The sequence below is a fragment of the Xiphias gladius genome, unplaced genomic scaffold (assembly GCF_016859285.1).
Source record: "Xiphias gladius isolate SHS-SW01 ecotype Sanya breed wild unplaced genomic scaffold, ASM1685928v1 HiC_scaffold_1477, whole genome shotgun sequence".
NCBI classification, from domain to species: domain Eukaryota; kingdom Metazoa; phylum Chordata; class Actinopteri; order Istiophoriformes; family Xiphiidae; genus Xiphias; species Xiphias gladius.
Genome location: NW_024401807.1, coordinates 321,169 through 335,916, shown reverse-complemented (window position 1 = coordinate 335,916; position 14,748 = coordinate 321,169). Strand labels below are relative to the sequence as shown.

General features: G+C 37.0%; 1 protein-coding gene across 2 annotated transcripts in view; it reads left to right on the top strand.

Annotated features, from left to right (window-relative positions):
- The window catches only part of plcd4a (phospholipase C, delta 4a), a 29,955-nt gene extending 15,458 nt beyond the window's left edge, over positions 1-14,497 (top strand). The window contains exons 11-16 of one of the 2 annotated variants that reach the window (XM_040123148.1): positions 4,594-4,747; positions 5,091-5,207; positions 12,412-12,590; positions 12,714-12,846; positions 13,046-13,195; positions 14,296-14,497. In XM_040123148.1, the coding sequence (XP_039979082.1) occupies positions 4,594-4,747; positions 5,091-5,207; positions 12,412-12,590; positions 12,714-12,846; positions 13,046-13,195; positions 14,296-14,387 (825 nt within the window). In that variant the 3' untranslated portion in view covers positions 14,388-14,497. Of the gene's footprint in view, positions 1-4,590; positions 4,748-5,090; positions 5,208-12,411; positions 12,591-12,713; positions 12,847-13,045; positions 13,196-14,295 lie in introns of both variants that reach the window. The other variant, XM_040123146.1, reaches the window with a different exon arrangement.
- Positions 14,498-14,748: the final 251 nt, after the last annotated feature.

Below are 14,748 nucleotides of genomic sequence, written 5' to 3'. Positions count from 1 at the left end.
TAATTGCATGTAACTGCAGCCCAAAATGTTTTTCTTTTTTTTGTAGATTCAGTTAATTTTTACATCAAACATCAGAATGGGGAAAAATGTGATCTTGCTAATGAGAAAGATCAGAGGAGAATGGTCAGACTGGCTTGAGCTGACAGAAAGGCTATGGCAACTCAGATAACCACTCTTTGCATTTGGTGAACAGAAAAGCATCTCAGAATGTGCAACAAGTCCAACCTTGAGGTGGATAGGCTACAACAGCAGAAGACCATGTCAGGTTCCACTACTGTCAGCCAAAAAGAGAAATCTGGGGCTGAAGTGGGCACAGGCTCACCAAAACTAGACAGTTGAAGACAGGAAAGTTGAAAAACGTATCATGTTCTGAGGAATCTGGATTTCTGCTGAGGCACACAGGTGGTAGGGTCAAGTTTGGTGTCAACAGCATGAATCCATGGACCCAACCTGCTGTAGCGGACATGGGCTGACCTCAGTTCCTAAGCTATTAAAGAGCTCGTTGTATGGCCATTCAGAGTTATGGACCAAAAAGGTGTCCCTTCCGGCCTTCCCACAATTAAACCATCAAATGGATAAAAACAGATCAGCTTTTAGCACATCAGAGAGATGACCAGCTCATGGGTCAAAAGGACACAAGAACAATGGGATTAAGCAAGCAAAGCCTCCATGGATTGGAACAGAGTTCATCCCACCACGATAGGGCTCATCTTTGATTAATATTTGACTGTTACTTCCCTCATAGAAGACAACATGAAGAAAAAAATGATTATCATTAAAGTGTGAGCCCTTGGTCATACAATGGACCTACTGGACACACAATCACAGCATTCCTCCCCCTTCTTCTCTGTCCCACTTTCTTAACAGATACCTCCCATAAATCAAAGGCCACATTCCTGAAGCAATGCAACAGGAGATTTGTCCTTTTCATCACATGTCTGAAATAATATGAAAATAATTGTCCGACTAATGCTGATGAACGAGGTCAGAGGTCACCGGTTGGAGCTGACAGAAAGGCTAGGGTAACTCATATACCTGTTTTTACAACTGTGGTGAATAGAAAAGCATCTAAGAATGCACATCACGTCCAATCTTAAGGTGGATGGGCCACAACAGCAGACAATGTCAGCCAGATTTCTTTGCACCTTTCTCTTTGCCGGTTGTGCTTTTTGCCAGTTGCCTTTGTGCCATATGTGCTTTTTACCATTTTGCACCGTATTTCCTTAATGTGATGCTACTCTGTAGATTTTTCGTTGTGTCTTTTATTCTTCTTTGCCCCTTGTTTTTCAAGATAGATGAGCTACTGGTTGCCCATATTGATAGAAATCAATATGGGCAACCAGTAGCTCATCTATTTTGTAAGCCAAAGCAACAACAAATTAAATAAGAAGATGCAGAAAGTGCCTCCAAATATTTTTTATAACTTTTCAATTATTACCACCATTATTACTAATATTACTATGGCTTCGCTTTGAAGATTTTGTGTCGTTTGGCCAATGCCAGTCCATCTAGCAAAAATTAAGTACAATAATTAGAATCGTTACTTTATTCTGTATCAACCCCCATTCTTTGAACTGTCACATCCAAGCCTTCCAAGAAAACTACACGGTCTCATTTAATCTCAGTCTGCTTCTTTTATTTTACATAAAGATACAACCATCTTTCATTACTATTGTTGTAACATCCAGTACACATATAATGATACACTACTTGGTTTTCCTTCTATTTTGCACTATAGCAACTTTAAATTGTTAAATTTCTCCCAGCTCACTGTTAATGTTTTGAAATTTAACCCTCTGAAATCTATGTTTATGGCAACTTTCTCTGCCCTCATTTTTATTTTTGTTTTAACACCTTTTAAAGTGTCCGTAACGCACATGAATATTTCCATTTTTTACCACAAACTCAGTCATAAGTCTGACTTCTCATTTTGTCAATTTAACGAGATTGTAAAATATTGCTTCTCTATTTATACACACAAATACAGCAAAAACATGTAAGAAACTAGAAAATGTGCTCAGTAGAACCTCCGCCAAGGCCAATGTCAAATAAAATTATCAGCAAGAGACTACAGAGAAAAAATTCAAATTCATAGTAAATGATCCGGATCTGACCCTAAATATAATGGGTTCTTTCCTTATCCATTCCCAGTCCCTCCACCAAGTTCAGTGCAAATCAGTTTAGTACTTTTTGTGTTATCCTGCTGACAAATTACCAAATGAACAAACAAACAGAAGCAGGTGATTAGGTATAACACAGTTTATTTGCATATAAAGTGATGTTATCCCAACTAACTTTTTTGCATTTTTATTTGAAAGTCTATATTAGCCTGTAAATCACTGAAAATATTAGTAATTCAAATTTTTTAATTAAAAAAATATAGATTACAGACATAAATGAGAAAGCACCAGATCAGCACTTTCAATTGCTTTTCTAAGGTAAGGATTGCATAAACTTCTGTCATCCCTCATGAAAAATACAGATGATTGAAGGGCAAGGAGCAGAGACTGGGTGTTAGATAAGGTGATCTGTTGACACTGTGATAGCAGGAAGAGACAGAGGCAAGCAGGGACAAGTGAGAAAGAGAGACTGAAGCTTAATCGCTTTGCCGTGATACTGGTGTCCTGCCCCCAGCCAGGCCAGATCTCAAGTGAACTGAACTAAACTCCTTTTAAAACTTGAAAACACAGGACTTAGAAAAATAATATTTATCTTTTGCATCTTACTGAATGGAACAATGTACATCAACTCTTGCACGACTAAAGGAAATTCAATTCTTCCACCACTGTGCATGTCAACTGCGCAAGTAGACAAGACATACTGTGTATTGAAAAGGGATGGACAAAGGATCTGACCTCCCATTCTGTCATGTCACACCCGATGAAACCATACCATGCCAGGCTAGGTCAAAGTAAGTTAAGTTGGGCAAGTTGAAGTTGTACAGTTTCTTCTGAAATTGGATACTTGATAAACTGAACAGCACTAATTGCAGCCAACAATCACCTCTATTGGTAAATACTGTCATGTAGAGTCTTTTAAGTAAGGCTAAAATTTAATATCAAGTCTGGCCTTTTTGGATGCATTCGTAAAACATAAAAATGAATCACTTGAAATGTTGGCATTTTGAATGGCAACATAACTCATCATCAGAAGTTATCATTAAATATATCATGTCATATGGATTTGTATTGATGTTACAGGCTTTGGTCATAAGACTTTAGAGCATTATGTTTGATGTTGAAAGTGCATTTATGTCCATTGCAGTAAAGGAATCATTGGGGACTTAGAGTCATGTTTATTGACAAGCCGCTGAGAAGCATAAAACACCATACTGGGATCCTGTCAACATGGTCATCAGAGGTGAGGTCAGCGTCAGGTTTGGCAGTGATGTGAACTCAATGGTGCCCCTGTTGGATGTTTAGGTTTCTGGAGAGATGGCCTTTTTTTGCTCTCTGGTAAACAAGTGAAGGTGGGCGGTGACGCTCAAAAGCCTAGGTTGACCAGCCAAATCAGCTTTCATTTGGAAGCAAGCAGATGTACATGTGGAGGTGCTCTGCGGGTTTCACTGTCATAGTGCTTTTTGAGCCCACCACACTTCTGATATTTTTTGTCATAAAAGGTACCCAGGCAGCACCGCTGCTTTTGCTTGGCATTGTGGGTGAGTATCATTTACACAATTTAAGAAGAGGTTGCCTCGAGGTTTTGATGGGCCTAGTGCTTCCACCCAGGATTCCTTTGCAACATAAGGGTTTATCCTATTACGTGTTTGGGACTTAAGTAACAGTCAGTTGAGTTTAATGGGTCAACCTCAATGACCAAAGCTGTTAATGACCTAAAGAGTCTTAAATAGCTCAGAACATCCCATCAGTTAGTAGAACTGAAGAAACCTCTATGATCCTGCTCAACACCCACTGCTATTATTATTATTATTATTATTATTATTATTATTATTATTATGTCTGTGCCATTTTAACCATTTACAGTAACTATATGCAAATGGGTATTATGTCAAAATATATTATTTATTTATTAATTTAATGTAAGAAGTAGTATATGTCAGTGCTACAGCAGTGATATGTGTTACTAGGAATATGTTACCAAAGCAGAAGCATATACAGTATCAGTAAGCTTTGTCATATGTGGTGGGGAGTAGTATGTGTCGGTGGAGCACTTTTGACACAAATATACATATGACACTAAAACAAGAGTAGAACACCACCAGCCATCTTTCCATATCTTCATTGATGCTGTTTTTTGCAGTGTGACAATCCATGACAAGCCGTTCTAATGAAGTGTATTTGAAACTGCCTTGCCAGTGTTTGTACATTTGAGTCAGCTAACCTGTTGCCTTAACACTTGAACTCTGAAAGCCTGGGAATTTTTATGTTTCCTCTGCTCATAGAATAATTTACTGTAAAACATAGTGTTTGAAGCCCTTCGGAACAGTAGAAGCTTCAATGACATGGCTCTATGTTTTCTTGCATTGTCCCAGCAAAAGTTGCTGATTACTTTTACAAACTACTCTTATATATTTACCTATGGACTTATCAGTGCCTTTTCTTTTCTGTCTTTTGTCTTCTTTTGCCTCAGAAGTCAAAGCAGCATCTGTCCAAAGAGCTGTCAGACTATGTTGTTTACTGCAAAAGCGTCCACTTCAGCAGCTTCAAACACTCCCGCATCCACTCTAAGTTCTATGAGGTGGCCTCTTTCACAGAGTCTAAAGCCCGCAAACACCTGAGAGAGGCTGGTGAGTCCAGTCAAATCATTTTTCTCTTTAAATTTTAAATGTGTGGCTGATAATAGATACTGTAAATTCTAGGGTTTGACAAGTATTATATTGATGGTTTGAGGACTTTTGTTCTGTCTACAGCAGATATTTTTTTTATGCTTTAAATATAATAATTTTGTTTCAATGAAATACAAAAACATTCCAAGGTAAAGTGATTAATACTTATAATTTAGGGGAAATTTTCAGCATGAAAATGACAAACTTTTTCTTTATTTATGATAGCAATTACAAGTATCAGTGGCTTAGTCACACCCTATTTGTCAACTTTAACTATACTTCTGATGTATTATCTCTATTTTAGGGGCAGAGTTTGTGCACCATAACTCACGGCAGTTGACCAGGGTTTATCCCAGTGGCTTCCGAACTGACTCCTCCAATTTCAATCCTCAGGAAATGTGGAATGCTGGGTGCCAAATCGGTGACTGCAACTGAAAGATAGAGTTGACTTTACCTCAATAGGCATTTAGTCCTCCTTTCTCAAATGACTTACTTTTCTGACACATTAATGTTGCACTGGACTAACTTTTACATACAGATTTCTTCCTATCAACTTTAATCTTTTTTTTTTGTTGCGGTAACTTGAGATGGAAATTCTAAAAGAATTAAAAATCACTTTTCTTAATTTCGTAGATTCATAGTCACTTTTGTTTCAAAGCCAAGTCATTGCATCGCTTTTCAAATGCACTTCAGTATGAACACGAATAAGCAATTATACTACTGACTCTTCAGTCTGTTGCTGGGTAAAGCTGCTACACTCAGTTCAGAGCTAAGTCTATGTAAGCACTGCAAATGCGATTGTCTGTCACTGACTGAGTGATGAAGTTAGATGATTGATTAGCTGAATCCCACGTAACTGAGTAATGAAATTACCATTGGTCAGCCGGGTAATTGTTGGAGTTTCCCCATTAGCTGTTGCTCTTTCAGAAAGAATAGTGCCTACATTTACTAACTTTTTTCAAAAAAGCACCTATCGACTTTTTGGACAAACCTTAGCTATTTTCCGTTGAGGAGAGTTGCCCTGCGAGTGCAAAGTTGGTTTTTACCTGCACAGGCGCACATCTCTGTGTGTCGCATTCAATTCACCGCAGGACAGCTGACATAGATGTGAATGAACTTCCAATGTTCTCTCTGAGTGATCATTTTACAAGTAAATATAGCTGGAATCACAGCACAACCGTTGTCTTTAACCAATGTGCACAGTGACTTTGTCAAATGACGTCATATTTGTTTAGCAGTGTAGAGCAGCAGCTAGGAAATGTCTTGGAAGCGACTGCTGCTTAACATGTAGTCTTAATGGGCAACATTTCAGTCACTGTTTCATACTTCTGTCTGACAACAGAAACATAAAAACATGAAAATGAGAACAGCTTAAATAGGAATTCGGCTGTTTTAAATTACTGTGTATGTAAACACAGCGAGTAGGAGATAAGCAAACAGATAATTGCATTGCATTTTGCCCAGCTGACACTAGGTAGAATGCAAATAGGACGCAATGATGTCATAAATATGCTCATTAGCAAATTTTATCATCTTGTGACTTTTCGAGCACACTTTTGCTCCTTTCCATTGAGATTAGTTGTTTACAGCAGTTCCGCAATGGTTTTCGACTACGTCCTCAATTTTGCACATTGACCATATCCGGTCCAACCCATTGATTGTAGTATAAAAATGGACGTAGACTCTGGGTCTGAAAAGTGAAGCCAAAAGACTCCCATTCAAAGAGCATCATCTTCTCTCATGAAATACTAAGTCCATAAATTTTTTTCCACAAGTCATTATGATGTTATTAGCTAAATACACTCCTTATGATCAGTGTGCTGGTTGTCCTTTTGACCATAATTTTTCCTTTGTCCTTTTCACCATAATTATTGCATGTTCTTCGGGTAGTTCTACTAAAAGACCCTCAAGGGATTTTGATATGAAGTTATCTCGGTAAGTAAATTTTTATTTTCTTAATGGTTTCCAATTTTAATGCACTTTATATGCAATTTTAGCTTTAAGTATAATGTGTACAATTGACCACAAAAGTTGGTGCGTTTTTCATAGGTGTTTTGACTAGAGAAGGAGAGACATTTAGAACTCCAATTAATATCACAGTTAATGTGATTTACAGATGAATTAACGTTACTGGTAGCTGGCCCCCACCGGGCTAGGTAACCTGCGTTATTCATGGACTGTGGGGTCGTTAATACATACATTAATGTGATAGTAGCTATTCAGTCAAAGGCCAATAAAAAGGTAAACTTAACAAATGTTAAAGGCTAATGACGTTTTTTTTGTGTTTCTGAAACATGTCACCCAGTTTAAGTGTATTGCGTTAGTGTAATGCGCTGCATTACAGTAAGTTAGTAAAACTGTCCATCAGGATGTCGTGATAGTTTAGGTTAACATATCATTTAGGGAATTTAAATTTGATTTAGACAGCAACGTTAACTTTTTATGTTTTCCTTAGGTAGTTCTGACTTCCTTCTATATGTCTTAAATTAAAGAGGTGGAAAAAGGTTGTATGTTAAACTTGCACACTCAAATCGTTAACGTCGTGTTGTACAGCCCATTGTACAGGTAGCTATGTAGTGTGGACATCAAATTATGCTTGCTGTGTAGAATTTAACATAAGGAAATAAATTCATCACATTTTGTGAACAGATCCTCAGTTCACAAGTGTCGTTAGCAGACAGATAGTAGGGTATAGCTTTTTTTTAATGTATCCTTTTCAGTTAACCCAAATATTGTGATTACTGGACAATCAAATATGCTCTCATAATCTGGAGTAGCCTAGTGGTAGATAAAGCAGTGGCTGATAGAATTTGTCTACATGCAGCAAACATTCAGGTTTAGCCCATGTACTTATATTGTTATGTCTTTCTTATCTCTCCTCTTCTAGTGAGAAAGAGACGATACGAGAGGAAATGAGGATGCTAAACAAGCGAATGAGATACACCATTGCCTCCACAAATCATATACATTGATTCTTAAGTTTGATGTAGAGCTAAAAGTAATTCACAGGTTGTAAGACTTATTTACTGCAATGTAGATTGGAAGATTAAACACCCAGAAATATGATCGAAGTAGTTATTAACACTACAGTTAATTAGAACATTTAAATTACCGCACAGATAAAATGGAGAAAAAAACTACCTCACCTAAATGTGAAGTGACTACAGCTCTTTCTTAAATTACATGTAAAACTCAAAACAGGGATTCATTCCAATATGATACTTTGAAATTTACCAATGTTATTGATGCCGTTACCCTGATGTCTGTCTTCCACTTTGGTGTGTCTGTTATTTTATATGAGGACCTTCTGTTAATGCATAAGACTGTTTTAAAAATAATGAATACTCACATGTATAAATCTATATTTAGAAATGCTGGTCATTCACAAAATGATCATATCACAAAAGTGTGTTCTTACAATACACAATGTATAGAAGAACATTTGTCATGGAGGAGTTTTTCATTCAACATTGCAACTTCATACACGGTAGTGTCTGAATATGCATGAATATGCATACAGTATGGATATGATACATTGTGATTCACCATGTCCTAACTAAAGTGTTCGTCTTTTACTGTCATTCGGTTTCCACACTGTGAAAACCAAATGACTGGTGCCAACAGAAGGAAGACTTCATGTATGGAGCAGCGTGTTTGGTCCCATTAATCTGGTTGAACAACATGCACAACATCCTTAGTTCTCAAAAAGGTTGTGATGATGATGCCAGAAAACCCCTTCTAGTTCAGCTTCGTCTGATGAAAGGAGAGACCAAATTCTGTCCAGGAGCAAAATGTGACTCTTGTAATAGATGTGTACTGCTATTACCACATCAGAAGTATGTTTTAGGCATACAGACTCTTTAGTGTGTACTGAAGATTTGACAGATTTCAAAGCAGTTAGATTAATGAATTGATATTGCATGTCTTTGTATGGAGACTTCCAAAATGTCAGTGTAGTACAGCTCATGTAAACTATTTTTATTCATAAGTAATGTTTTTTTGTAATTGAAAAACGTGTTTAATGTGCCTTTGTAATCTGTGATCATATTTTTTATGTAGCTTTTAAAACCGTGATTAAACAGTACTTTCCATTAACTAAAGGACACTTGCCTGGTTTCTCCAAATTTACCATATGCCTCTAGTGAATCTAACAGGACACTCTGGTGAATTAGTAATTTCAGTGTCATTGAAATTGATAAGTACATAAGACACACATAAGAAAACCACAAACTAATATCCATCTTTTGATCCTTTGTTGTCAATAGTCAACGAGAGCAACATTTAATAAACATTTTTCTAATTTATGTTATTGATTAAAGCTAACGTAGAAATAGCCTTGTAATTAATTATAAATTCAGGCAAAACCTCCATCAGTGTTCTTAAATGATTACAATACTGTGCATGTTGCTTTTGTTAAGATTCATACCAGACATGCACAACAAAAATCATCAACAACCTTACAGCAACATTTTCATAAATACTTTTATTGCACATTAAAACTGCATTAATTCCAACAATTTTATTATCCATGTCAACAACACCGGAAAAGTGTATAAAAGAATGTAATAAATGGATGAATTAAATAATGTGCACAATTTACAATGAACTATAACTACTTAAAAAATTAAAAATCCAAAAATACAGCTGTAGATCAAGGTAAAGGTGAATGTCATAAGACAAGTTTGCTTAATAAAAAGAGCTATTTGAATCTCCAGTGCAACATGATTTTTAGTAACAAGTAACTAAATTATAGTAAAAATGGTAAACAAAAAACATATAACAATGAAAAGTTATACTTCATATTTAGTTTAAAGCATTTGGTGCACCAGACTGTACACTCTATGAGTAAAGTTTCAAAGCCTGGGTAAAGGAATTAAAGCTGCCTTTACAATTAAGGTGAGCATAGTGCAACAGTGTGTAGGTTAGCTGTAATGCATACAGTAGTTGAAAAAGCTATTAGTAATGGGCAGTCCATACATAATCGGGGTAAGGTGCAAAGAGTCCACGAGACATTATTCATCATGAGTCCTTGTGTGTGAGACAGTTTATATGTAGCAGGCTCACACCTTGAGGGAAGAAGCTGTTCTGTTCTATTCATGTTAACAGTTTTGTTGGTTTATGTAGGTCACTATCGAAGGGACAAAAAGGAAACCTGATAGGCTATTTTAATAAAATTGTAAATTTGCGCCAGTAATAACCTCCCTCTAAATAAGCGATACTCTTGGAACAGCAAACTGATATTAACCATAATATTTTAGAACTATAACAAAAATAACACTCATTACATAAGGCATGACACTGTGGGCTATGTTGGGGGCTAAGAAAATCCATTGAGTCTCAACTTCAATAGCGAACAAAAACATTAACATTTCACTGTTGCGGAAGTGGGCCTTCAATGGACTCGGCAAAATTGTTTAAAAACATATAATTTCCCCTAGTGGTGAAATGAACTCCATTGTGCAAAAATAGCCCAGGAGTGTCAAACCTTATGTGATGGTGATGTACAAAGCTGCCACTTAAACAATTAACATATGGGGCCATAACACTGTGCACAAACCTGCAAGCCCTGTCAGTCTTGCCCAGATTGGCACCAGCCACCTGCATCTTTGGATGATGCCAGAGAAGATGATCTTCATGTCTGGATACTGTGGGTGGATGTGTTGCAGGTCCTCCTTCATTGCTGTGATAGGGTTGATGCTTGAGACATCCCCCAGGTCATTCCCACTGCAGTGGATGAGGAGGACATTCGGTGCTGCTTTTCCCCATAGGGACTGGTGGAAGAATGGGATAAGGCTTTTCCGCCTCAGACCATCCCAACTGAACCAATAGATGTAGATACCATCAACATCAAGGTTGTTCCCCATGGTGTCTGTAGCTCTCTTGGCACCACGCAGGACGTAGCTGTCCCCAATGATTCAGACCACGGCTGGATGGAAAAAAAAACATTTTAATAGTGAGAAATGTATCATATTGTAGTCTGTAGAGAAAAAGGCAAAATAAACAGCACTGTTATTAGATGAGCTCCACACAGTTTTTAATACATTATTCTCTTGCCTTATTTGTAAAAAAAAGTCTGCTTTACCGTTTTAAATTAAATAGCAACAGAAAAGTATTATTATGAATAATACTGCACACACAGTACTTCATTCATTCAACTGGGAGAATACACATGAATCAGTAACAGTGTCCTGTGGTGTAACATTAACTTAGTTTGACCTTTGACTCGTCCAAAGTTGGTAAGATTGAATGGCGCACTTATAATACTGTGGGATCAGAAAGAGTAGTTAGTTAGTTAGTCAGTACTTGTAGTTAGTTGTGACAATCATGGTAAATCCCATTCACTACTTGCATCACTTTGGGAATCCTGCAGAGAGTTTTTTCAAAGAAAACTCTTGGTTGTCTGGGACATACACAGTTTCAAAATATGACCATAGCAGCTAACAACTGCCAGGAGCAGATGATGTCTCTTTTAAGTTGAGTTGAGTTCACTTTTGAATTCACTTTCTAACATGTTGAAGATGTTACGATCATCATGTTTTCCATGGGGTAGTACTGTGCCAGTTTATTTATCATACAATGATCGATAACCATCTGCAGTTAAATACCACCATAGTGCCATATGTACAGTGAAAGTAGAATTAAAATAAGGTCTAGTTTTTTATATTGTATTTCTTTATTCATGAAATGATTTTTACTATTTGATTTACATGGGAAAATGATTGCTGAAAATCTGATAATTAAATGGTATTCTGCTTAATCTTTGTATTCAGACATAACTGTGATCATGGTATGATCCACAAATAAATTAAGATTTTTTTTTATAGTGGTGTTTTTGGAAACACCTCTATAAAATGTAACCCGAACAATGTCTATCACATTATGTTGGTGATCGCAGTGACACATCTACCTGTATTATAATTAAACATGCGTAGCTCCATGTGTTACTTTGGCCAGACCTGTTCAAAGTCTTGGAGTGTGCAGCCATTGTCCTGGTACCCGGTGTTTTAGATAGACGTGTGACGTCTGAAGGAACAATGGTGACAAGTTTTAATCGATCTAAGATTCTTCATTAGACTGTGTGAACTGTTTTCAATGTGCCTGTCTCCAAGACGCCTGTTGAATTGCAGTAGAAACTGGAGAATAATTAATCAAAACAACAAGTTTGATGTGCACAGAAGCACTGAGGTTTCTGTGGTTATTTTGGAATAGTCTGGTGCTTGTCGCACAAAATTTAACCAGCGGATCTACTATGTGTAATTGCATATCACGGCGGAACAGACCCACAGCTTTCAGACAGCTATAAAGAGACTTGCCAAAGAAAAGGAAAGGCCATCAGCATAGACTACCTACTAACTGTCGTGGAGTACAGATCTGTAAGAATCACTTATCATTCTTTATTCCGTCTGGCTGGGATCAATGCCATTATCAGAATAAAACTTTTTTTGTCTGTATGGTCACAAGTCAGTTTATTTGAAAGAATAAAAGTGGAAAGACAATCAAAACATGAATAAAGGGGGTTGTGTGATTTTAGGGTGGGTTATATAGGTGTGATTTCACCAAATAAAATATAACATGAAAAAGGTTGGGGAAAAAAATGAATCTTGTTTCTTTTCCTTTTCCATCAGTTGCATTGAACTTCCAGACTGCTGGGGAAGGGATGGATCTGAATGATGGCCTGTTCAGTCAGAACGGCTGCTGTGGATACATCCTGAAGCCAAGTTTTATGAGAGAGGTTGAGAATAGATTTGACCCTGAGATGCCCCAAAAACGGGACGGCTACCAACCTGTCATCCTCAACATACAGGTACAAAAGGAAAAGAAGCTTAGAAAGAATTTAGAAACGTAGTCCTTTATTAACCACTCAAAAAAATAAAGCTTTCATTAAGAACATTGTATGTTTCTCTGTGTTTTTATGTTTCTTTTTAAGGTGATCAGTGGCCAGCAGCTGCCCAAAGTCAACATCAAAGAGGATTCTATAGTGGATCCTCTGGTCAGAGTGGAGATCCATGGAGTTCCTAGGGACCAGGCCAAGCAGGAGACCAGATACATCGAAAACAATGGTACAGGAGAGGCCATGGACCCATACACTTCCAGATGTAGAAATAAATAAAGTAGAGACTGAATGAATGGGTGACTGAATAGGTTGACAAAACGTTTAATATTTCAGATCTGGCTTACTTGCACACAGAATTAGGACTTGTCTCTGAGCAGCATGAGTCCGGACATTGAACAAGACAGACTGATTTGTCCTCTCTGCAGGGTTCAACCCTGTGTGGTATGACACTCTGCGCTTCACCATCCACACTCCTGACCTGGCCATTGTGCGCTTTGTGGTGGAAGACTATGACAAGACATCTAAAAATGACTTTGTGGGGCAGTATACACTGCCTTTTAGCTGCATGCAGCAAGGTAAGGCTGAACAAGATGCATGGGTTACATTAAAACTTCTTCCACAAACTTTATCTCTCTGTATAGAACCTTTATTATTGTATAAATTGTCTGTTTAAGGACACAATGTGTTTTGGCTGTATTTTGCCCGATAATCTCACCAGACCTTTATTTGACATTACATTTTGTAACACTTAGAAACTATAAAGCCTCTCATCTTGGCTTTTGCAGTCATGGTTCATATTAATTTTTCAGCAACGTAAAGCCTCGGTAGAAAATGTTGTGTTTTCGTCAGTTTTCTTGGTTCGAGTATAAGGGCTTGTGTCTAAAATTACTTATTTTCTCCACCAACATTTAACACCATTACAGAGAGAAATCTGTTATTAAAGTGACATAGATAACAGAATTTCCATGGAAAATAGTCCAAAAGACCAAAACAAAGTGCAGCCCCGGATATGTTGGCTCTAAAAGTGCTATTGTACAGCAACCATAGAGGCCTTAGGTTTAATTGTATATGTTTTCTTGTAATTAAAAAATTATATCATGCCTATTAAGTATTTATGTTGTGATCTTAACATAAAAAGTTTTTAATGTTTTTTTAAATATTTTTAATGTTTAAAAAAAGGGTGAAAAAGTGTGAAATTCTGACCATCTATAATCAGTATGGAAATTTTTGTCAAGATAGTTCAAATATTATATTGTATAGTAGTATAATTACACCCATAGTCCTTCCAGCCTTCAGCAGATTTCTTCAGATTGAATTTTTAATGGAACTGTTGGAGGGAGGTCACATGAACATCAGGTGTTTGCTAGTAACTTTATCTGTTTTCTCACTAATGAAAACTGCAGAGCTGCAGCTAAACGAGGCATTGATTCCAACCTGCTGCAACCTTTAGGAAGGTTGATGAGGTTCAAGAGATGGAAATTTAAGGGGCACTGAAGGCTTCTGGTGGAAAAGACCTTCTAGCCACACTCTATAATAGGATTTTCTTTAGTTTGTCAGACATCTATATCTTTGAATTTATGCAGGTGTGTTATAAAAGATTCCACCTAGCTTGTATGTAGTAAATGAAGAAGCCTAGTATCCTCCTAATCCCTCTGGGTTTATTTTGTGTTCTTAGGTTATCGTCACATTCACCTTTTATCCAAAGATGGGACCAGTATTCCTCCCTCCTCCTTATTCGTACACATCAGGATCACAGGACTGGAATAAACCTTCTTCCCTTTCCTAATACACCAGAGGTATTGGAAACATCCTTATCACATGCTATTCAGTAATGAGAGTAGAATCATTCTTAACTCTTGAAAATAATTATAGTTCCTAAAATAGTTTTTAATATCATTCTCATTTGATGTGAAGAAATACTAGGCCAAATGTTTAGTGGATGCTACGCAGCAGATACATTTATAGATATATATATATATATATATAATGTTTTTGGGTTTTTTTTGTTCTCTATAGTATGACTGTAACCCGTTCCTGTGATTTACTTGAACTTTGCTGCTCATGTTTGATGTACTGTGTCTGTTGCACAAAGATTTGTTTCTGTTGTAGAGAAGAATGTGCCACCAAT